Below are 23,424 nucleotides of genomic sequence, written 5' to 3' on the forward strand. Positions count from 1 at the left end.
CTGGCGTCTACTAAACAACATCCGAAAGCCTGAGAAGTGGCCTTTCCTCCACGAGGAGTCCTTTGCTGACCGCCCCCACTCCACCCCATCCGTCCAGGAGCCTGTCACCCCGGGAGCACAGGTCCCACTGTGTGTCCTGGTCACCACAGTTTCTCCCTCTCCCTTCTCCACCCTAGAGTGAGCTGCTTTTTAAAATTTCTTTTCAATTTTATTCATTTATTTTTAGAGAGGGGAAGAGAGGGAGAAAGAAAGAGAAACATCAGTGTGAGAGAAACAACATACAGCCCAGGTTCCCAACGAGGGGCGCATGAGAGGCAACCACACAGTGATGTTTCTCCGCCTCTCTTTCCCTCTCCCGTCCTCTCTCTAAAATAAATAAATAAAATCTTTTAAAAAAAAACTTCTCATCATAAGAGACATTGGAGCTATGTGTGGGGACAGATGTTAACTAGACTTATTGTGGTTGTCATTTTGCAGTATGTACAAACATCAAATTGTTACACTGTACACCTAAACCATATAATGTTATATGACAATTATACCTCGATGCAAAAGAAAAGAAAAGAAAAGAAACAATGCCTGATCCCATCTGAGTCTCATAACAACATTTTGGGAAAAGGTACTATTCATGTCTCCACTTTTACAGAAGAGCAAGTAGGGGTTTGACGAGATTAATGATTTGCTCACGAGGAAGTCTTCATAGTTTGAAAGAAATCCAGTTCAAGTCCACCTTTTGTAATGTATCTCAGCAGCAAAACAGTGGACTAAGTATTCAGAAATCCTGCCATAGCAAAACACCTAAAGATAGAATATTTAAAATTTCCTTTTTTTTTTTTTAGATAGAGAGAAAGAGGGAAAGGGAGGGAGAAAGAGAAGGAGAGAAGCATCAATATGAGAGAAACATAGACTGGTTGTCTCTCATTCATGCCTCAACCACAGACCCATGACCTAATATGCACGTGCCCCAACTGGGAATTGAACCAGCCACCATTCGCTTTGTGGGATGATGCCCAGCCAACTTTGAATGCATGGCTGAGACTACAAGGAAGTAAGGGCAGTACCCAGGGGCCAGGCACAAAGCAGGAGGTGGAATCCACAGACTGTAAGCAGGAACCAAAGCTTTCACGGGCCTGAGGACACCTGCAGGCTGCCATGAGGCGGTCAGTGCTGGATTTCTTGGTGTTCCTCTGAGCAATGAAATTAAGTTATAAAGATAGCAGAGAAAGGGAATATCTCTTTTCTAGCAGAGTAATTTGCTCTTCCCATTCTAAGGGTGGTAGACCTGGAGCCACTGTGCCCTCCCCGACTCCTTCCACTCCTCACCCCGCCCCCCACAAGCCATCTGTTCCCTTTCAAAGGATGACAAAAATCTTTCTTTCTCCTCCAGAGCCAAATGCTTACATTCCAGGGTAGAGACCTTTCCCATGAGAGGATCTGCTTACGTTTCAAAACAAAAGCAACGCCTCTCTCATTCTCCCTACCTGCCCACCCCCACCCCCAGATCTCTCTCTAGGAGCACAGGGGGAAGAGGACTCAAGTACCAGCTCCTGTATAAGCTCTGAGATTCGTAACCCTGGAATTCCTTCCCAGTAATGCAGACACCCTCCCCATCCCGTCCCCTCTGTAAATACACGTGGCATGTGCCCTCACTGTGTCGCTCTAGGCTGGGGTGTAGGAAACCGTGCTACAACACTACTGAAGCCACCATTACCCCTGTGAGGTACCGCAGCCCTGATTTCTGATGCACAGGCCTGGTGTTTCTGTGTGTGTGTGTGTGTGTGTGTGTGTACGCACACTTGTGGGAGAGACCCTTCACAGTCTGGGACTTAGCACCTTGTAATCCAAGCAAGCCGGTAAAGGCAGAAAAAGCTTTGGGTCTCCCCAAGGGAGGTGTCTATTAACCTCCGTCCCTGAAGTCTATGCCCTTTGGCAAAAGGGAAATAGAGGGGGGTCTGCTGCAGAAAGTGGAGAGCAGGAAGCTATTTCAGCCCGGGAACTGTCTGTGAATAGAAGGGGTAAAATAATGTCTCTAAGAATTCACAATCACAGCCTCCACTGAAAATGAGATTGGGCCTAAGTATGTACTACTTACAGGTTCTGATAGCCTCAAAGTAAACATTTGATTTTAAAAGGCACTGGATGGAAAAAGAAAAATACAACAAAAAATAAAGCATGAATAAATAAATAAATAAGTAAGTAAGTAAACAAGCCCTGGATTGGTAATGATCCTCAGGCTCCCAAAAGGAAAAAAAAAAAAACCTTCTCTAAAGTAAGATATTCTCAACCTAAGCCGCAAATAAAGCTCCAGGGAAGCAGAGCTCATAATCAAATCACAAAACACACAGAGAAACGAGGCGCCGTCGGCAAGAGTCAATGCAACGACCATCCGCAGAACTGCCAAACTGCCCCACCAGACGGTAAAACAGTGGGGCTGTTAAATCAAGAATATCAAGTAAGCAAGCTTAAAAGCTTTAAAGAAATAAAAGGGAATGAAAAACTTCCCTTTTATGAGAAATGAATAAAATTCTGCAAAAATAACTAAGGTTAAAAGAGGGCAAAATAGAACTTTTGGAAATAAAAAATTGAATACTTGAAATTAAAAAGACAGCCGTGGCTGGTTTAATGTTCAGCCGTGGTGGGTCAGTGGATTGAGCGCCAGTCTGTGAACCAAAAGGTCGCTGGTTCGATTCCCAGTCTGGACACATGCCTGGGTTATGGGCCAGGTCCCCAGTTGGGGGTGTGCAAGAGGCAATCACACATTGGTGTTTCTCTCCCTTTCTTTTTCCCTCCCTTCCCCTCTCTCTAAAAATAAATAAATAAAATCTTAAAAAAAAAAAAAGAAATTAAAAGAGATGATTAGATACTAATCTGCAGAAGAGAGACTTAGGAAAGTAGAAAATAAATCTAAAGATATTATTATTCCAGTTTCTGGTTCCACATGTAAGAAGCTTGGGAGTTACCACTTTATCTTAACAACAGTGAAAAGCTGAGCACACTGAACAAGCCACAGCCTTTCTTAAATCTGTAAGCGAAGTGAGGTCACAGGAAATCACTGCTCTCAAAATTGGAGACACAGACAGGAAGATACACTTGCATTTTTGGGGGGTGGATTTCTAGGAGTAGAATCACTAGGTCCTGTAGATAAAATTAATGTTTAACTTTTTAGTAAACTGCCAAAATGGCTGCACCATTTTACACTTCACCAGCAATGTATAAAAGTTCCAACCAATATGCCTTTTAAAAAAGAATGGCATACATTGTGGAATCTTTAAATTAATTTGCAGAAGCTTTTATATACCAAGAACATTAATCCTTATTTTTTTTCTCTCCCACAAAGGCCCATGATTTAATGTTAAATGGGTAGGGAGGACAATTTCAACTATGTAAAGAAAAAACTGCACAGGAAAAAAGACTAGAAGGGCCAAAATATACATTATTGCCATATGTAGAAAGCAAATAAATGAATTTTTTAATTCCTTTTTTTTCGGTACTAGCTAAAATTGCTAAATGAGTATATTAATTTTCATTCTGATTATCAAAGTAAAAAAACTAAGAAGAAGGGAGGAAAAAAATGAAAAAAAGGAAGGGAGGAAGGAAAAGGAGGAGGAAAGGTGGGAGGTAAGAAAAAACCCTTAGACCTGATTATCTCACCTCAAAAAGGAGGCTGAACGCATCCTCTTCTTGATTTGTGAGGTGGACCGACAGGCCTTTAATGAAGACCCCTTGAGGGTTTTCCACGATGGTCACTGGTGTGACTGAGGGTCCGACATAGGGCAGAGTGGACAGGAGATCAAACAGGCTCTCGTTATAGATCTCCAGGTAAGAAACACGCACAGTGACGGCATGTGTGGGGCGTTCCTCGATCATCCTGAAAACCTGGATGAGAGATTGGGGACGGCGGTCACCAAGTGCAGAACTGCAATGACCAACTAGTGTTAGAGGAGTTCTGACCTCAGGAGGGGACGTCAAGAAGTATGATCCTTGTCCTAAAAGAATTTACAGTCTAGCTGGTGTGCTGGTCATCAGCAACAATTATTAAAATGCTTAGTCCGTTGGGTGACGTTTAATATCGTTTTGTTTTTGTGAGGCCTGACTTACAGATTGGTTCACACTCATACAATTCCAAGAAGCAGAGGCATGATGAATAGAAAAAACTCTGGAGTGACAACCTCTTGTTTTATGGGGTCTCCCCAGATATAAGCCTCTTTCACATCCATCCTTTTTTAAGGCCTTATTTATTTATTGCTTTTAGAGAGAGGGGAAGGCAGGGAGAAAGAGAGGGAGAGAAACATCAATGTGTGGTTGCCTCTTGCTAGCCCCCAACTGGGGACCTGGCCTACACCCAGGCATGAGCCCTGACCAGTGACCTTTCCATTCACAGGTCGGTGCTCAGTCCACTGATCCACACCAGTTAGGGCTCACACGCGTGACTTCATTCCACCCCCTTAATTCCCTGTGACTGAAGCAGGGAGGGCAATGCCCATCTGTGGGAAGCTCCATGCAGTAATGTGACTTGTCTATGGCCACTCAGCTAGTAAGGGAAGAAGCAAAGCCAGAACTCAGCTTTCTCAACTCCTAATCCTCTCCCTAGTACTTATCAGCAGGTGACTTTGAACTGGTCCTTTCCGATCTCTGGACCTTAATTTTCTTATCTGTCCAATGGGGAGTTGGGCTCATTGATCCTTGAAGGCTGGTTTTCCCCTAACAACCTCGGTCTGTGCTGTCCAACACGGCGGACACCAGCCAGCGGTGGCTGCTGAGCCCTCACAACATGGCTGGTGCAAATGAGGAAGTGAATTTTACATTTTATGTACTTTCAATGCATTGACATTGAAACTTAAAAACTAACACTAAAGTCGGTTATTGGTAAACCTTTAAGTATGTTTGGGACAACTTGAGCTTGTAAATCTACTTTTTCAATTGTGGATTTTATGAAGTCTAAATACAGATCAAGTATTTCTGATGAATCCTTAGTGTCTAAAATTGAAATGTGCTGTGAGTGTAAAATACACGCCAGATTTCAAAGACTCAGGATGAGAAAAAGAATGTAAAGTAACCTCAATAATTTTCATACTGATTACACGTAGAAGTGATATTTTGGATATCCTGAGTTAAACAAAATATATTGTTAAAATTGATTTCACCTGTTTTACTTTTGTAAAATGTGGCTACTGGAAAACTCAAAACTGCGTACGTGGCCTAAACATCTCATTTCTATTGGGCAGCACTGGGCCAGACCACTGACAGCTAAGATCTGAGATACTGAAGCTCTGACAGTGGATTATTAAGGATATTGCTTCAAAATTCAGAGCTTCAATGGTTTATATACTAGAGGGACATCTACACTTCTTACAGGACAGATTAAAAAGCTCCAGATGCTTTTGGGGAAAAGCCCTTGCCTCCTATTTTCAGGGGGTCCTCACAGAGCCCAGGCGAGCAAACCCCAAAGGAAGACCCTTCCATCCTGCCCTTAGTCGCACTTCCCAGACCCCCTGGGGCAGGCTCAGTCAAGAGCTCGTGTCCTGCTCTGCTGCCTCTCTTGGCTCTTTCACTGGGGGCTGCGCGTGGATGTCATAGCCCGCCAGTGAGGAAGCTCTGTGAGGTCCATATCCCTCATTAAAACCAGGAAGGAACACGATTCAGACCTCCAAATCCTCAGTTACAGGGTCACAGACCATCAGAGAAGCATGAAGCCAGTCAGCATTCCCCACCCCCTCTTTCACAGACGAGGAAACAGGCTCAGTGTGGGAGTGGGCCAGAGTCTGAAACCTGAACCCCCGGTTTCCTGAGGCCTCTGACACGCTGACTCCCACACAACCCCCCCACCATGTGCATCCTGTTGACCTTGAAGGCTGCAGCTGCTTTGCAGCTTGACCCCACTGTCTCCAGTGGCTGGCGCATGGTTAGCTGCATCTAGTAGAGGGGACTTGGATGGCATCCCACCCACGGGCCCACTCTCTACCTGCTGCAGGGCACGAGGGAGGATCCCCCGGTGCTGGTAATTCTCAGTTGTCCCAGTCATGGTGTATGTCTTGCCGGCTCCCGTCTGCCCATAACACATGATGGTGCCTGCAAACATTTCAAAACATGACTTGGTGACATCCAGGAAAAGAGCTCCACGGATAGATAGTTCTCCCATCTCCTGGCATACCCACTGCCGGCCAGGATCCTGGCGTGAAGGTAACCATCAGGGCCAGCCAAAGAAAACAGGAATTCCTGCCACACAGGGTGGGTGGGCAGGGAAATAGGGACATAAACGGTCAGAACATGGACATCTGCTCTGACTCCACAGTCCATATTCTGCTCCACTGTTCCCTCCATCAAGAAAGAGCTGATCCGACCCTAGAGCTTCTGAGGAAAGCAGGGAATCCCGGGGAACAGAGGACTTGGGAATTTTCCTAGAAAGGTGAGGAAAGAGGTAAGGGCATTGAACTCCAGCCCTTCCGCAGTAAGGCCATGAACAGCCAGGGCTCAGGGCTCAGGGCTGGCCTGGCAGGAGGCAAGAAGGGCTTTCAAACCCCCCCTGAAGAGGTAGGAGTGGGAAAGGCATTTCCTGTGAATGGTGAGAATTCTTTGTAGACTGCAAGTTCCCACAGGACCAAACAGGGCTGCCAGTAGGTCCCATGCCACTTCCAGAAACAGACCACCGTGACCAGGTCCTGATCTGGTGGCACTGCCCTCTCTGGGAAGACTCTCACTGGCACCTCTCGCATCTGCTGGGTCTACCCTCAGGTCCACCATCACCACCAGGCTCCAGGACACAAACTATGCAGTTACCCTGGGCTTCGGTTCCCATCCGCTCCTGAGCCGACCCCATCCCAAAGGCTGCTCCCAGTCGTTGACACAGCAGACCTGCCAGGCAGTGCTGTGCCATGGAAATCAGTGTTTGCCTTTGCCACACAGACGCTCTAGTTCCTGGGGTTAGTAGGGGCCTTAATTCAGAGTTTAAGCTGGAATTCAGGAGTGTCCATTAGCCCGACAAAAAAGTGCAGATAGGAGTGAGTCACTTCAGCTGGGACTCAGAACCCATTTGTGGTTCCCTAGCATCCAGGGCCCAAAGCTTTTAACCTCCCTGGGCTTTTAGTTCCCTTGTCTCTACTCCTCAGGCCCACAGCCCCTCAGGGCCGATGAGGACCACAGCTCTGTTATCGCAGGAAGCAATCACAACCTTTGAGCATCTACTCTCAAGGGACTTTTAAACAGACCTAAAAGCAGCAAACGGTAACATTCTAGTCAGCAGCCACCATAAGGGCAAAATCAACAAACTGATACATTCTGAGGATTTTAAAATCTTTAAAAACATAATAGAAGGAAAGGAGCAGGGCGCGAGGAAGAAGAGGGTAAAGGGTGAAGAGAAAAAGATTTTTAAACAATCTTACACTGAACAAGTTTGTAAAAATTTCCTAATAAAGCTGCTTTTAATTTATTAAGAAATCAAACTGTACTCATGTTTCCAGGGGTATTATTTACATGTGACCCTGCACTAGAACAGGAACAGCAGATCGTGCTGACAGGATGAATGGAAACGGCTCCGAGCTGGACGCCTAGGGAAAGATGTGTGGGCTCCATCAAAGTCATCCTAAGGGCATTATCTTCAACACGAATACCTGAGACATTTGAAACAGGGTAACGGGTGAATCCCCGTGACTGCTAGAGAGCCAGGGTCCTTCCCATGAAGGTAGGGTCCGGGACGCTGGGTCAAACCACGCCCACAATGTCACCAAGCAAATTATCAAGAACATGGAGACAGACAAATAAGCAAACAGAAGTTAGTAAGTGAGGCTCTGTTTTATTTTATTCACCATATAATACTTGTTATCTCTTCCTCCGTGAGGGGTACCACAGGTTCTTAAGACAAATAGTTGATTAACTAAATTACCGTTATAGCCATCGAGGGCCTGGGAAACCACATTCTTCGCGACGGTCTCATAAACCAAGTCTTGGGAGGCATCATGGAGAACTCCGTCCAGCTTGAACGACCAGTCTGTCTGCTGGTTATTGACAACTCCTCTCCGAGTATCTTTTTTAAAGTGAATGTCAATGGTCTAGGAAAAGAGAGGGAGAGAGGGGGAGATAAGTTAATATTTGTTAGGAAACGTGTAAAAAACTCACCGTTGGCTGAGGCCTGGTCTGGAGGAAGCAGAGGAGGTAAGCTTTAGGAAGAACGGCATGGGCTGATCTCCCGGATGATCTCTTTGGGACGGGAGAAGGAAGCCCCTTCGGGAGAAGGAAGCCCCTTCGGGGAGGCCACACAACCCTTAAGCTGGGAGGGTCAGGAGACTGGAGTTTTGGTGCACCTCCCCCGAGTTCACAGGACGATGTCTTGGTTTCCCCACCCATGACGTGGGGTGAAGCACACTTGCCACGTTTTCATTAAACCAGCCTTAGTACATTCAGTAAGCACAGGGAGGCCTCGAATCAGGCCAGAGGGAACAGTGGGCTTAGTGACAGGGGCTAGGCTTGCGCTCCATCTCTCTCCCTGGTCCCTGGCAGCGAGGCCTCCCTCAGCATCCTGCCGAGCACCTGCTCCCACAGAGACACCATGGCCCGTGTGAGCGACGATGGAGTAACAGCAACAGAACAGGCTCTGGTCTGGTCAGATGGAGGTACTCACCGGTATTAGAGTAAACCAGGGATGGCTACCTACTTGTAATCTGCTGATTTCTAGATGAAAAGATTTCTAAAAAAAAATTTTTTTTCGATTTTTAGATCCCTGGATAGCAAGCCACTGTGGCAGCAGCTGGTTTAAGAACACCCTGGGTTAGGTCAATGGTAGATTCCCATCTTTGCAATGGGGACTCTGGATGCAAACAGAAGCCCATGGGAATCTTATACTGACTGCCCTCACCTGGAGCCAAGACGTGGCCACACACAGAAATACTAAGAACTAGAGAGGCTTGGTCCATTCACACATGAAACTGCCCTGTGCTTCTGTGTTCCCTGAAACTACGTCCAGCGGGGTGCACCTCACAGAGCGACACGTGAACTTTTTTCTGTCTGCGAGGACTTTGGAAGTGTGGGCAGTTTGCCCTTGAATTCTTCCCTTAAAGAATGTCTCAGTGTTGCCCACAGTGGATCCACAGACGTTTGCTGAATGAAAACATCCCACACTCTCAAGCTGTCCTAAGCCTGTCACAGTCGTCAGAAAGGTTCTCAGGACAGCGGTGAGGACATGAGGACGGGTAAGAATAAATCTTTCTAGTTCTCTCAATACGAGTTTCTCCCACTGCTTTGGTAAATTTAACAGTAATCACCCTGAGACGTTCTTATTGTGCCCTTTCCAGGAGATGAGGTGACAGAAGATCTGATCACGAATGTCAGTTTTTCTGTGTCAGACACAAGGACAAACTTACTCATCAAAAGACAATTAAAAACGGGGATTTCATGAGTTTCCTCATCAACGGCACTGCAGGGGAATAGTCTGGACTTGATGGACTCTAGAGTCCACCTGGACTTTTACCAGTTCTGTCTTGGTCCTTAAAAGGTTGTCTGGGCCCTGGCTGGTGTGGCTCAGGGGACTGAGCACCAGCCTACAAACTGACAGGTTGTGGATTCGATTCCCAGTCAGGGCACGTGCCTGGGTTGCAGACTGTCCCTGGTTGTGGGCACGTGGGAGGCAACTGATAGATGTTTCTTTCCCTCTCTTTCTCTTTTATTTATTTATTTTATTTTATTTTAGAGAGGGGAAGGGAGGGAGAAAGAGAGGGACAGAAACATCAATGTGTGGTTGCCTCTCACAAGTCCCCTACCAGGGACCTGGCCTGCAACCCAGGCATGTGCCCTAGACCATGAATCGAACCAGCAACCCTTTGGTTCGAAGGCCGGTGCTCAATCCACTGAGCCATACCAGCCAGGGCAAATAAATAAAATCTTTAAAAAAAAAAGGTTGTTTAGAGACGGTCACACTCTAGACAGGTAGGAGAGAGCGGCCCGGGTGGGTCAAGGCAAATACACTGCACTTACTTTGTTGTCATCTCCGTATCTGATCATCTCATGAGCAAAGTCATCAGTGGGTTTGACGCGGACGAATGCATGTACTTTTTTTTTTGTACTCATTCTAGCTAAAAAGAAGAAAATCGGAAAATTTTCAGTAGTCATCATCAAACAACGAGAGGGGAGGTGTCATTCATTAAGCAGATGAGAAAGGAGTGAGGCATAGTCCATGACTTCCTGTCCCACTGGGAGCCAGTCTTCCTGTTTACTGCTTAGCATTCTGGTGCTCTGCTCACAGGACGCTGCTCAGCATATAAGTGCACTTCCTATGTTACAGGTTGCCTCACCGCCTTCCACCAGTGAGCCCCTCATCCAAGAAAATACAGGGCAAAGAGTGTTCCCTTTTATGTTCTAATCTTAGCTGGGGCTTCTAGAAATGTTCTGTATCCGAGTCCACATATGCTTTGCCTCGTTCATTATATTTTCCTTGAAAATACAATACTTATGTTGAAGAGTCTTAAAACTAATTCTTTTCCACCCGGGCTGGTGTAGCTCAGTGGACTGAGTGCAGGCTGTGAGCCAAAGGGTCGCTGGTTCAATTCTCAGTCACAGCACATGCCTGGGTTGTGGGACAGGTCCCCAGGGGTGGCCACGTGAGAGGCAACCACACATCACTATTGTCCTCCCCCTCTTCCTCCCTCCCTTTCCCTCTCTCTAAAAATAAATAAATATAAAATCTTAAAAAAAAAAACTAATTCTTTTTTCATTAACATACCTTACTTCACATGCAGCACCTCCTCCTCTACCTCCATCAGATAAACTTTGGTGAGAAGACAGATTTGCTACAAAGTATATTTAATCTAGACCATCATCAAATATTCTTTCTTCTCTGGCCCTCCACTGGGAGAAAAATCACCGACAGTCCCCTCTTTCCTCTTTCTCTCCTGAAACCAAACTATGTTCTCATCATTTTATTTCAGGCAGAAACATATATATGTGTATTTTTTCATTGATACAATCACAAATAATTACCATGGATAATAAAATGCTAAAATAAACATTCCGTGTAGCTTCACAGAAAACGATGAGTGAATGCTTATAGATACAAGTGACAGGGAGGCGATTTAGGTAAATGCCCTTCCATTATGCAGAGCTGTCTTATAAGGAAAAGACTTTTTCAAGGTAAGGGCCATAAACACCATAAACAGTTAAAACTAACTCAGGAGATAGTACAAAAGGGGGATGTTAACCTTTTAACGATCTCAAAGACCTTGTCCAAAGCGTTACCATTTTAAAAAACTGAACTGTACCGCCCCCCACCCCCAGCGGTAACAGAGATCTCATCCTCTGTCATACGACCCTAGGTCCTCTCCTGGCGGTGTCTGGGAAAAGCATTTAATGCTGACTAGACAGTAAGTTTTGGTTCTAGCCTTGACAGAGTGGAGAAGCAAGACGGTTATTAAGCAGAATAATTGCATGATTCTAATCGTTTTAAGGGGAACTTGAACCAATCAGCTTTTTAGATGCACCTTATACACAGATGACAAAGGATTAACTATTGAGAGCTCTATGGAAAGCTAAGTGAAAACCTATCTGAAGGGGCCTAAATTATAATGGAAAAAAATATAATGAAGATTATATTTTTAAAAAACCGATCTGTAACTATCAATTGTATTAAATCTGGTGAAGTCGTACTAGAAAAGATAAAAAGGTCCAGGAAAATATACAAAATAATCTCATTGTTCAAAACTATTGGGAAAACTAACAGAATGCAATTTTAAATTATTCCAAGATTTTAAAAAATGTTCTAAAATTTCTAATTTTATGTATAATTTTTCTACAACCCATCTAATGCTTTTTCTTTACTCCTTTCTTCTTTTTAAAAATCATTTGAGCCATGGATGGTGTAAGTCAGTGGATTGAGTGCGGGCCTGTGAATCAAAGGGTCACTGGTTCGATTCCCAGTCAGGGAACACGCCAGGGTTGCAGGCCAGCTCCCCAGTAAAGGATGTGCGAGAGGCAACTACCCATTGATGTTTCTCTCCCTCTCTTTCTTCTTCCCTTCTCCTCTAAAAATAAATAAATAAATAAAATATTTTTTAAAAATTCTATGAACCCTGACCTGTGTGGCTCAGTTACCTGAGCATCAGCCCGCAAAGCCAGTGGTCACCGGTTAGAACTCTGGTCAGAGCACATGCCTGGGTTCCAGGCCAGGTCCCTGATTGGGGGCGTGCAAGAGGCAACCTATTGATGTCTCTCTCACAGATGGATGTTTCTCTCTTTCTCCCTCCTTTCCCCTGTGTCTAAAAATAAATAAAATATATTTTTTTAATTTTAAAAAGAATGTTAACATTTTACATGTATTATCTAAGTTCAGTGAGTGTTACTGAATAACAATGACTTCATGTTTTAAAAATATTATTAATATACTTCCACATTTCTAGACACTTGTGGGGACCACTTGATTTCCTCCAGCAATTATATTAACTCTCATCAAGTGGCATGAAGTATGTACAGAAGCAAGTTAAACAGAAACAGGCCCTACCCTTTCCTTTTAGTGTCAGTGATGTGGACCTAAAACTCTAACCCTAGTTACCAGCCCGTCAGCTGCATAAATAAGCAAGCATGTTACTTTCATATTTGCCTATTGTAGAGTATGTGCCCACCTCCTACATTCCTCAAGTGATGATTTCATGGAAGTCTTCTCCACCATGGGATCATTCAGACCTTTTAATTTTTAGAAAATGAATATGACAGGTATTCGGGTGAGCAAAGATAACGGCTCGTCCAATTTTAGTTCTGAAATCTTTGTCTGCAAAATTGATCTTTAGAAACTTGAGGGTGGGAGGTGGGGGCGGGGGAGAGTAGTGGCAGGGGAGGGGGGAATGGAGGCAACTGTACTTGAACAACAAAAAAAGAAACAAAAATCCACAAATAGCTATAACATGAATCCTTAATTGAGTAAACTGAAGAGAGCTTCTTATCTCCAAGTTCACTTTCACCTAGGCTAGCAGTTTTCAACCTTTTTCATCTCACGGCACACATAAACTAATTTCCAAAACGCTGCAGCACACTAAAAAATGTATTTTTTGCTGATCTGACCAAAAAATAGGTGTAACTTTGATTCATTCACACCAGACAGCCATTGTTGTGTTGGCTGCTGTCATTTTTTAATTTGACGATCTAAGGGAAAAGAGGTCAGTGAGAGCCCCTGACTAAACAGGTGTTTCACGTTTTAAGAATTCTTGAGGCACACTGGTTGAAAGTCACTGCTCTAGACTACTGGGAAGTTGAGAACGGAGAGAGGTGTGTTTTGACTCAAGCAAATACCCTCAATCTCTAAAGCTCTGGGAACCATTCCCCGTGCCAGTTTGAGGGCCCATCCTCCTGCCCAGGGGACCCTCTGGAAAGTACCATGCAGTAGGATAGCCTGTGGGGGCGGGTGCCCAGGCCTCCCTCCTGGCAGCCCACACCCACTGACAGCACAAGGGCAGCACAGGCCAGCTCCAAGCATCACCCTCCCCTCAGAGCCTGCCCCTTCTCTGCCCTGCAATTTGCCAGCATGCACATGCACAAGCAGTCAACCTATCCATGCTTCCCAAGGCCCTCGCCATGCTCACACCCATGGCTCCAGGTATGCCAGGAGCCACACCCCCCAGAGGCAAGCCTTGTTTATTCACTACACCCCTCCTGTGAGTCTGCTACGCCACAGCCCCTCAACACCCAGACATTTGGGGACCCCATGCCATCTTGCACTTACTGAAATAATTCTTGTTACTGTTCTTACGCCGCATCATTTGAGTGGGTTTCAGCTCCCCAATTAAGTTACAAGCTGCTTGAGAGATAGGGCTGTGCCTTTTATCTCTTCTGAATCCCCCCTCAATGTCCAGAACAGTGCCCCGCACAGAGCAGGAGCTCGTGAAATGGTGGTTGGTGGTGATGGTCATGGTTGGAAGTCAGAGAGTGGCTGAATCTCCATATGTGGGTCCATCTTCGGTCACTACTGAGAGAGTCTCAAGGGGCATATAATGTCACTCCCCTCCCACACCAAACCATAAGCCCACAACCCTTCTAGGAGACACCTGGTTTCCAAGCACCACTTTCAAGAAGCCATGTTCAGCTCCCTCACCACGCTCTCCTTTTTAGTAGGGACCTCGGGACCTTGTGATGAATGCCACTCTCACAAGTACTACCCTTAGATATTTCCGATGTAAATAAAACTCCCTGCTCTAGAGGCTCCCGCTTTTCTCGTTTTGTTTTAGGGATAGGAATGAACAGAACTGTCACCCAGCATCTGAAGACTCGATAAAAGGAGAGAGAGTATATGCTGGGACAGTAGGCACCAGGTGGGTCCCTATCTTCCAGCACTCCTGTCCAGACCAGAGGCTCTCATGGGAAATCTTAATAGCCACTCTGAACCGCCCCCCAAACAGGGGTCAAACGCGCCCAGCCTTGGACTACACTAAAAACTTGGATCCAGGCAGAACTGGCCTTTCTCCTTTTTCTCACCCAACATGCCAGACCCCTTTGCGGAGACTGGGAAGCAGTGGGTGGTAGGAACACTCCTGTCCTTCTCTGGAGCAGTTCCCTCATCTGTAAAGCAAAGGGCTCAGACTATCGATCCTAAAGACCCCTGCAGTTGAAAACCGTTAAGTGTTCAGAAGTGCAGAAAACCTCTCGTCCCCTGCCTCACTCCCTCTGAACATCAGGCACGACGTAGGACCCTCGTGTGGCCAGGGAACGTTAGGTCCGAAAACCGCAAGCTTTCAACAAAGCAAAAGGGGCCCCTGCGAAGCTGCTTCCTGCACTGCCAGGTTTCGCAGATCAGGGAGCCAAGCTGGTGGACTCCAGGTGAAGCGATGTTTGGACCCCAGCCGCTGTCCGCCGCCCGGGCGTACACCCCCTCCCGGACCCCCTTCATCCCACCCCGACAGCGCGTGGCCCCTGCTCACCGCGACGGAGGTAGCCTTGCTGAAGCGCGTCCGCTGCCACTGCTGCGAGGGAAAACCAGTGAGCGCGACACCCCGGCTGTATACACAGCCACCATGGTAACGGGCCGCTTCCGGAGGTTCCGGAAGTAGCGGAGTGGTGGCGGAAATGAAGTCTGTGGTTCTCCCTTGAGATACGAGTAAAGTCAGTGCAGAATCGGGAAAACGTGAGATGGGACCGTTGATTCTAGGAAGAATGCGGCAGCTGCAGACGCGAGACAAGGGTCGAGCTAAGAGCATGGAGGCTGTTCAGGAACCAGGAAGCGGGGCCGCAGAGCTTCCGGCGCAGAGCAATCTCTAACTACGGCGGCCGCGCAGGCCCGTCTAGTCCCAGGGCTGCGCCGCAGCCGTCGTCGGCGCGGGTCCGCGCCCCGCCCTGATTAGTTTAGAGCCGGCCGGCGAGGCCTGCGCAGTCGCGGCGGCCGGGGAAGATGGTGGAGGACGGCGTGGAGGAGCTGGAAGATTTGGTGCACTTCTCCGTGTCCGAGTTGCCTAGTCGCGGCTACGGCGTCATGGAGGAGATCCGGCGGCAGGGCAAGCTGTGCGATGTGACGCTCAAGGTACCGATGGCTGGGCGGCTTGTAGATGAGGGAAAAGGGACCGTTTGGGGAGGAAAGAGGGGCGGGGCCGATTGGGGAAGCGAGGTTTAGTGGGCAGATGGGTGGGGAAAGGTTTGTAGGGGACAGAGGGAGAGGAGGCTTGGGGCTGCGTTGGGTTGATGGACTGACACAGCCTCTCAGCCCTTAGAAGGAAAGGCTGAGAGGCGCGCTGCTGAGGCCCTTGGAACGGGAGACATCGGGGTGCCCGCCTCCCTTTTCTGTCATAGACAAGAGAAAATTGACTTGAAGCCCCCCGCGTAGAGGAAGGGATGGTGGCTGTCTCTACATTCTAATAGGCAGCCCCGAAGCACCTTCTCTTGTCACTGTAGACATTCTTTGTGCCCTCGAAGTTAGCTGTGTTGTAGAAACACAGGGTTTTCCTTAGCAGTCATTGCTTGCCCCTGATGGTTGGATTAGCACCTTGTCTCTCATGAGCTTTTAAAATCGGATCTGGAAATCTTTTGGTGTGGGCAGCTACTCTGCCCCACCCTGGGATACCTCCCACCACTACCACCACCACCACCCAGGTCACGGAGAGTGGACGGATGGGCTGCGTGGAGCGGGATGTCATAACCACTTGTTCCCTGCTGGTATTCTGGGCGCCAGAGCCAGCCTTCCTCCTGTATTTTGCCTTTATTCCTGCTGGAGAGGCTGCTGGGCTGCTGCTGGGCCAGCTGCTGAGCCATCTGGAGCCCCCCGGGTGGGGAGATGCTGCTGGAAGCCTGTTCCCTGCTGGGCTTTGGCTGCAAAACCCTCAGCGTCTGGAGGACGCCGTTTAAAAATGAAGTAATACTATACAGAGCTATTTTTGCTCTTATTTTCTCCAAGGGTAAGGACACTTTTTCTCCAAGTATTTGAGTCAAACCTCTGGAGATGGTAGAGTAGAATGGCTACGGGTGACTTTGGAGATTTAAGGATTTGGATTAAAAACCTGGTTATAACCTTGGGCATGTTAATTTCTCTAAGCATCTGTTTTCCAAAAGCAAAAATAGAGATGATTCCTAATTCTCAGTCTTAGTGTGAGGATTAAATGAGAACATTTGTGGCATTTTTTTTAATAATGCCTGGCATAAGGGGTTTCTTTTACTTTAATCTTTACTGACATAAGTTTTTCATCACTCTAAATGTTATAGAACAGAAAGAGTTCATTCACCCGGCTCTAGCAGAACCAAACACTAAACACCCAGAATTACAGTGGAGGCATATTGGCTATTTTATTGATGGATGGCACCATCCAGGAGAACGGAAAGCTAATGCTCAAAGGCGTGGACTCGTTCATGGCGTGTAGGTTACAGACTATATACGGCAAACTCAAAGGCACCATGGGTCAGGGGTTAGGGGTTGGTGTCGTGCTGGGAGCTGATTGGTCAGAGGTGACATAAGGGTAATGCATCGTTTCTTCAGGTCTTGAGGACAGCCCTGAGATCTGTTCCCATGTCCCTCTGTCTGGGTTCTTGAGAAAGCAGCCAGGGGGTCATTCCACCTTGGGGCTCAGGAACAGAACCTTGACTTAGCTCCTGATGCTATCTTTAGCCTGCCAGAGGTCTGACCTTGTGGCTGTTGGTTAGGATGGGGCTACTGTCTTCTGGTTATTGGGGGAAAGAGAGAGAGAGAGAACATGATTTCTAGAGCTAGGATTTAAAATTAAATTATTTGATCAAAGTCATAAGGGCCCTTGGTTTCATAAACCCCTCCTGAAGGAGATTTCATTTTCCAGTAGAGGAGCGAGGTAGCCTGAGACGGGAAAGGATCTTTAGTGGGTGGGAACCATGGGGTTTGGGAAGAATGAGCTGGACTAAAGGAGGCAGAAGAAGGAAATAGAAATGAGATTTTTGATGGCGAGGCTACTAGGAATTTGTAAGCAGAGGAATGATCTGGTTATGGCAGTCACGCTTGGGGTGAGTTGGAGAGTAGTGAAAAGCAGTAATAGGGGAAGGTTTTTTGGATTAAGATTTAGCCAGAAAGGGTGAGTCAGGGAGAGCCTATAAGATACAGAGAAGCAAAAAAGGCATGATAGAGTTAAAGCAGTGCGGTTTGCCTCTCATCTAATGCAAATACAGAATATAGCGATCCTTTAGCATAAAAAAGCTTTTTGTTCATTCAAAGAGGCAAGAGTTACTTCCAAGTAAGGAAATTATCAGAGGTAGTTTCCACCAAGGGTGTCAATTTAAATCGCTGTATTAGTTTCAAGGATCTGGGGCATAAAGACCAGTATAGAGGCACAGGCGAGAGCTGGGCTGGACCATAGGAAGCATGTGCTTCACTGTTTTTCTAACTCTTCCGAAGAGCCTGAGGTGGAGCTCAGTGGCAGTGGGAAGGCGGGGGCCAAGGAGCTGCCACGCAAACCAGGCTCTGCCTCACTTCCCTCCCGTTCACTAGAGCTGCTCTGTGAAATCTGTTTTGGTCTCTCTCTTTCAGGATAGCATCTTTTCTGAAACTTCTGGTGATTCCAGACTGTCTTCCAAATAAGCCGGTTGGAAGCTTTTGGAGGCGGGATGGTTTGTTGACAGGTGGGCCACCCTGTAGGGCAGTGGTTCTCAAACTTTAGTGGATATTAGAGTGTCCTGGTGGCCTTGGTCACTAGTTGTTGGGCCTCACTTCTGAACTTGTTATTCAGTAGGTCTGGCATGGGCTCAAGAACTGGCATTTCTGACAAATTCTTCAGTGCTGGTACTCCTGGTCTGAGGCCACATTCTGAGCATCAGCCGCAGGGTGATGGACCTGTCCTTTTCAGTGAGATGTATGCAGAATCCATGGAGCTTCTTCAGGCTTCCGATGAGGTGGAATCAGCCTGGCTGTTATTCTAGGAGCCTTATGGTGGGAGAGAACTGGGAGCTCTCGCCTCTGCATGCAGACATACGCTTATTCCCCCTGAGTGGTGCCACCTCCTTGTCCTCAGTGGTGCCCTGGTCACCCGAGTCCAGAGGCTGTAATTTAGCCTGTTCAGAAAATAAACTCCAGTTTTCTGCTGGGACAGTGATGGGGCCGTCACTTGCCTGGGATGGGGACCAGTCCTGCCTGTTTCAGCCTGCCTTAATGCTCACCCCTGGAGAGGAGACCTGTGCGTCTCCAGCAGTTGAGTTTGGGATGGGGTCTGCCGTGGCTGGCCGTCTGCAGCACTCAGTATTCTCCACCTAAGTCAGTTGCTACTCATCTGTCTGCTTTGCATCTTCCGAAATTTAGTGACATTTCTAATCTATCTCTCTTTTAGCTTCTTTTTCTTTGGGAGCTTTGCTACTCCTTGATTGTCAGTCTGAGAGGCTGTACGCATAGCACAGGCTCAAGCCTGACTGCGTCGGTTCAAATCCTGCTCTGCCACTTACTAGCTGTGAGAACTTGGGCAAGTTCCTCAGACGCTGGTGATTCAGTTCCCTCATCTATAAGATGGAGATCATTTCCTACCTGACAATAGTGTTAAGGTTTCCATTAGTCAATACAGTTAATAAAACAGTTGTGTGTAAATGCTCAGTAAGTGTAGATATTTAAGAATAATAACTTACGGGGTTTCCAGATGAGTGGAGATAAATGTGTATGTTCAGCCTGCCATTTTGAATGTGTTTTAACTTCTGATGAACTCTAGGTGATTTTTATCTAAACGTAATTTCCCGGCCTTAAGCGAGTTTGCAAACCATGCCCGGGTGTCAGTGGCCTGCATTTTACAGATGAGGACCCACGCGCAGAAGGAGAAGGGACTTGTCCGATGTCACAGAGTAAAAGTAGGCAGAGCTGGGACTAGAGACTAGACTCCTGGTCTCCATACTCTGGGCCAGGTGCTCTTTCACGCTCTCCCATTGTAATGTCCGTTGCTGACAGTGACTGAACTGATTTCAGCTGCCACCATGTGAGTAAAACCAACTTCAGGTAATTTGTAATCATTCTTTTAAAAAAATATTCTTGATTTTTTAATTAAGATTTTATTGATGTATTTTTTAGAGAGAAGGGAAGGGAGGGAGTAATAGGGAAAGAAACAAATTAGCTTCCTCTCGCACGCCCGCCAGGGGTGACCTAGTCCACAACCCAGGCATATAACCTTGGCTGGGAATCGAACCAGCAAACCTTTGGTTCACAGTCTGGCTCTCAACCCATTAAGCCACACCAGACAGGGCTGTAATCAGTCTTAACATTGTCATTTTTTTGTCCTCCAGCGCGTTAAGGAGAGTGTGAAAGTCAGCATTAGCAGGCATGCCACATTCTCAAACTTCACTGCCAACTCTTGAACCTTGCTTAATTTTCTTTTTGGAAATATTTGAAATTTCAATTCCTTGGGTGTCTGTTGGGCAATTAAGTAGAGGCATAATAAAAAGGAGTAATATACTAGATTTTTTAAGAGTCACATCCTATATATATGGTGCCTTGAACCTCTTTGAAAAATGAAAGCGATAACCCAGAAAAATACACATACTTATGTATGTGCAAAATTTTACGTTCAGTCTTGAGAATAGTTCCCCTGAGGCCCATCTTTGGATCTTGAGTTATGACTCCAACTCAGTCATACTCTATCAGAAAAAGGCCATGGTCCTTTTCCCTGGCAAGTCATTTTATCTTTAAGGTTAGGGTAGTAGTGCAAAGCTTCCTGGCAACCTATAGCACAGGCTTGGGCTGGCATCCACGGAGGCTCTCGTCCTCTCCTCCCAGCAGTCAGGTTCCTCTCCTCTCCTGTGGGCCACTGGGAGCCCAGGGCCCAGGCCACGTCTGTCTGGTGCATCTGGGAAGAGCGAGGTGGACAGACTCCCTAGAGTCAGTGAGTGTTCTCCACAACTTCTTATTCACGAGGTCTAGACCCACCAAAGTCATTCTTTCTATTCTCCCCTCACCTCACTCACTTCTTTCTTTTTCTTTATTTGTGAGAGCAAAATGGGGTCACCAAACCTGCATACTATTTGCTGACCCATAAGCTTAAGAGAGGAGCCGCCTACACACACACACACACTTTGTTTTGCAACCACTAATAAGTAGCTCCTCAAAGATCTTCCGCTGTCGGTCTTCCCAGCGTTTTCCCAAGGCCCCTGCTAAAATTTTGAACCCAGATCTGAGAATTTAACCCCCAGGAGGAAATGTCTTTTCCATGGGTGAAAGGCACAGTGTTAGAATATTGCCTTGTGGCTCTGGCCAGGTAGCAGCTCAGTTGGCCAGAGCATCATCCTGACGTGCTGGGACTGCAGTTCGATCTCCGATCAGGGCACATACAGGAGGAAACCAAGGGGTATGTGGATGAGTGGAGCAGCAGATCGGTCTCTCTCTCTCTCTCTCTCTCTCTCTCTCTGCTTCTCAAATCAATTTTAAAAAACATTTGAGAATACCGCCTTTTGACCCACTAAATCCAGGTACACAGTGTTCACTGATACTGGCTTCCAGAGTCACACGTTTGTTCCTGGAATCTTGTCTAGTTTGTCACACTGATTTGTGATGAAAGAGTAGGTGGAGAGGGATCTCACAAAGGGAAGTAGGACTTGTTGGTGCATGCCGTTTTTATGTCATGCGAGCTACCCAGGTATAATTACAGAGAGCTAGAGTATAAACATTAAAAGGAGCCATGGAGGTCCTGTATCGAAGCCATTCATTCTGCAGAGGAAGAAACCCTGAGGCATGGGATATTAAAGGATTGCCCCCGACAGAACGCTCTTTTATCTGAGCGCCAACACAGCTGTTTGTTTGTGGAAGTGGTACTTGTGCGTCCCCCGTGGGATTACTCACGGCCTGCTGATGGCATGAAGCAGAGCGGGGAACGAGCACCGACTGCAGTGTCATGCTTGAGCACGGAGGGCAGTGATGTGTCTGTCCAGGTGCAACCCCGCTCTCATCTCAGGGGAGAAGAAAGATGCAGGCTGCAGGCTTTTCCTGCGAGTCATCCGGACATGTGAATTCTTGATTCTTTTGGTTTTGAAATGACACCGTGTGGGAAAACTTGTGCTTCTGAATATCGTTCATTCCCTGGGTTTTCTGCTGACTTTTTTTTCAGATCGTGGTGTTCATTTTCAGCCTAACCTCTTAGTGAGCAGTTAGAACTGAGAGGAAGAACCTGCTTTTTGAGAGGACGTACACCTGTGATATGAATTCATATTCATCAAGAAATCAGTTCTGCCCTCTTTCTTCTTCAGGTTATGTTGTGGGTAATGCTGTTGAATTTGGACATCGATTAGATGGACGAGAGAGCTCGATGCTGCCTGACACGTGGCTGGGGAAAGAAAGTTGGAGGGATCTTAGAAAATCAGTTACCAAAAAAGCAGCCTTCATGGGGTTTACCCTGAGACTCTGGAGCTTGGCTGGCTGGGTAACTTAAGAAGCCTGTGTCTGGAGATGCTTCTCATTGCACGCAGGCGGTTCCTCTATTATTTTGTACAAGACTCTATTGTTTTCCCCTTGTCCACTCCTGGTTCATCTTGTAGGCTGGTTGATGGAAAATGAGACCATGTTGTTTTTCTAAAGGTGTGTTCTGAGCCCCTCCTAAAATACAGGCATGGCATCTACTTTCTTACTTTTGATTTGTTGAGTGTTGCCAGTCCTTTGTATGGTACCAGCCAGCCTCCCCGACGGTTAGTTTAGTAAGGCCTTTTCTACCCAAACAGCTGATCTCATCACCACTTGTGTCTAGCTGGGGAGAATGAACCAATATGTGTGACCCAGGAGCTGGCAAGCATTTTCTGTGAAGAGCCAGATAGTAAATATTTTAGGATTTGTTGCTCATACAGTTTCAGTTGCAATTACTCAACTCTGGTGTTGTAGCACCAAAGCAGCTGTACGTAATACATAAGCAAATGGGGATGGCTGTGTTCAGGTGAAACTTTATGTATAGAACAGCCATGGGCCAGATCCACTGGTTGTAGTTGCTGGCCCCTGTTATATACTGGCTTGGCCTTTGCAAAGTTTAAGGCCTTTGGAGTAGGTAACGCTTGCATTATTGTCCCAGCACATACTTCTTCAGTTTCAACACAGTATCTAGAAATTGGAAACATCTCTTGTTAAAACAAGAGTACAGATGAACCAGAAGCGAAGAATTTTTTGTTTTTCCAGCTCACTGCAGGGGATCATGGGACTGTCCTGGTTGATAACTGAATAACTGATGGAGGAAAAGTTACTGTTAAAAGATTCATCTGATCTTTAAAATCTTGTAGCTCTTCTGGAGCTTGAAGCAGACTATTCCCAAAGCATTAAGTAAAGATGCCATGCCGCCTTCCTCAGTTGAAGCTGAGGATGCTTAGCTGTTGGAGAACAGCAGGCTGCAGGAGGCCATGATGGCTCCTGTGTTCCGGTGGATCTGACCAGCTATGTTCGGGGCCATGAAGCTAAGGGCCAGAGTTTGGGCTTTTGTCAGGCAAAGTAGATCAATTCAGATATGGCCTAATCCATGACTGGTGTGGCTCAGTGGGTTAGGCTTTGTCTTATGAATTGAAAGGTCAAACAGTCCTGGCTGGTGTGGCTCAGTGGATTGAGCGACAGCACGTGAACCAAAGGGTCACTGGTTCAATTCCCAGTCACGGAACATGCCTGGGTTGTGGGCCAGGTCCCTGGCTAGGGGTGTGGAGAGGCAATTGGTCAATGTATCTCTCACACATCGATGTTTCGCTCCCTCACTTTCTCTCTCCTTTCCCTCTGTAAAAATAAAGTCTTTAAAAATAAAATTAAATAAATAAAAAACAAAACAAACAATATGGCCCAATATGTCTGTGCAGAGAGTGCTGCATATCTGATCAGAATACAGAAATGCTTTCAAAAAATAAGCCCAGGCACAGACATTTGTCCAGCCGTGTTCGGAGCAGCATTACTCACAACAGCCAAAGGGGGAAGCGACCCAAGCACGCATCGACGGCTGAGTGGGTACGCAAAATGTGGTGCGTTTTGTTCCACACGCACAGTGGAATATTATTCAGCTTTAAAGAGGAAGGAAATTCTGACACATGCTACAA

General features: G+C 46.6%; 2 protein-coding genes across 14 annotated transcripts in view; one reads left to right on the forward strand and one right to left on the reverse strand.

Annotated features, from left to right (window-relative positions):
- The window catches only part of KIF9 (kinesin family member 9), a 41,093-nt gene extending 25,932 nt beyond the window's left edge, over nt 1-15,161 (reverse strand). For 3 of the 10 annotated variants that reach the window (XM_071222140.1, XM_024565778.4, XM_071222142.1), the window contains exons 1-6: nt 14,886-14,976; nt 13,694-13,936; nt 9,964-10,061; nt 7,880-8,045; nt 5,963-6,069; nt 3,652-3,876 (exon numbers count right to left, since the gene is read on the reverse strand). In XM_071222140.1, coding sequence (XP_071078241.1) covers nt 3,652-3,876; nt 5,963-6,069; nt 7,880-8,045; nt 9,964-10,061; nt 13,694-13,880 — 783 coding nt within the window. In that variant the 5' untranslated portion in view covers nt 13,881-13,936; nt 14,886-14,976. Of the gene's footprint in view, nt 1-3,651; nt 3,877-5,962; nt 6,070-7,879; nt 8,046-9,963; nt 10,062-13,693; nt 13,947-14,885 lie in introns of those variants that run through there. The other 7 variants (XM_045200204.3, XM_045200205.3, XM_045200207.3 and 4 more) reach the window with 7 other exon arrangements.
- Nucleotides 15,150-23,424, forward strand: part of KLHL18 (kelch like family member 18) — a 45,733-nt gene continuing 37,458 nt past the window's right edge. For 2 of the 4 annotated variants that reach the window (XM_045200211.3, XM_024566169.4), the window contains exon 1: nt 15,150-15,481. In XM_045200211.3, coding sequence (XP_045056146.1) covers nt 15,353-15,481 — 129 coding nt within the window. In that variant the 5' untranslated portion in view covers nt 15,150-15,352. Of the gene's footprint in view, nt 15,482-17,938; nt 18,031-23,424 lie in introns of all 4 variants that reach the window. The other 2 variants (XM_053929399.1, XM_045200212.2) reach the window with 2 other exon arrangements.

This window comes from Desmodus rotundus, chromosome 8, assembly GCF_022682495.2.
Source record: "Desmodus rotundus isolate HL8 chromosome 8, HLdesRot8A.1, whole genome shotgun sequence".
Taxonomy (NCBI): domain Eukaryota; kingdom Metazoa; phylum Chordata; class Mammalia; order Chiroptera; family Phyllostomidae; genus Desmodus; species Desmodus rotundus.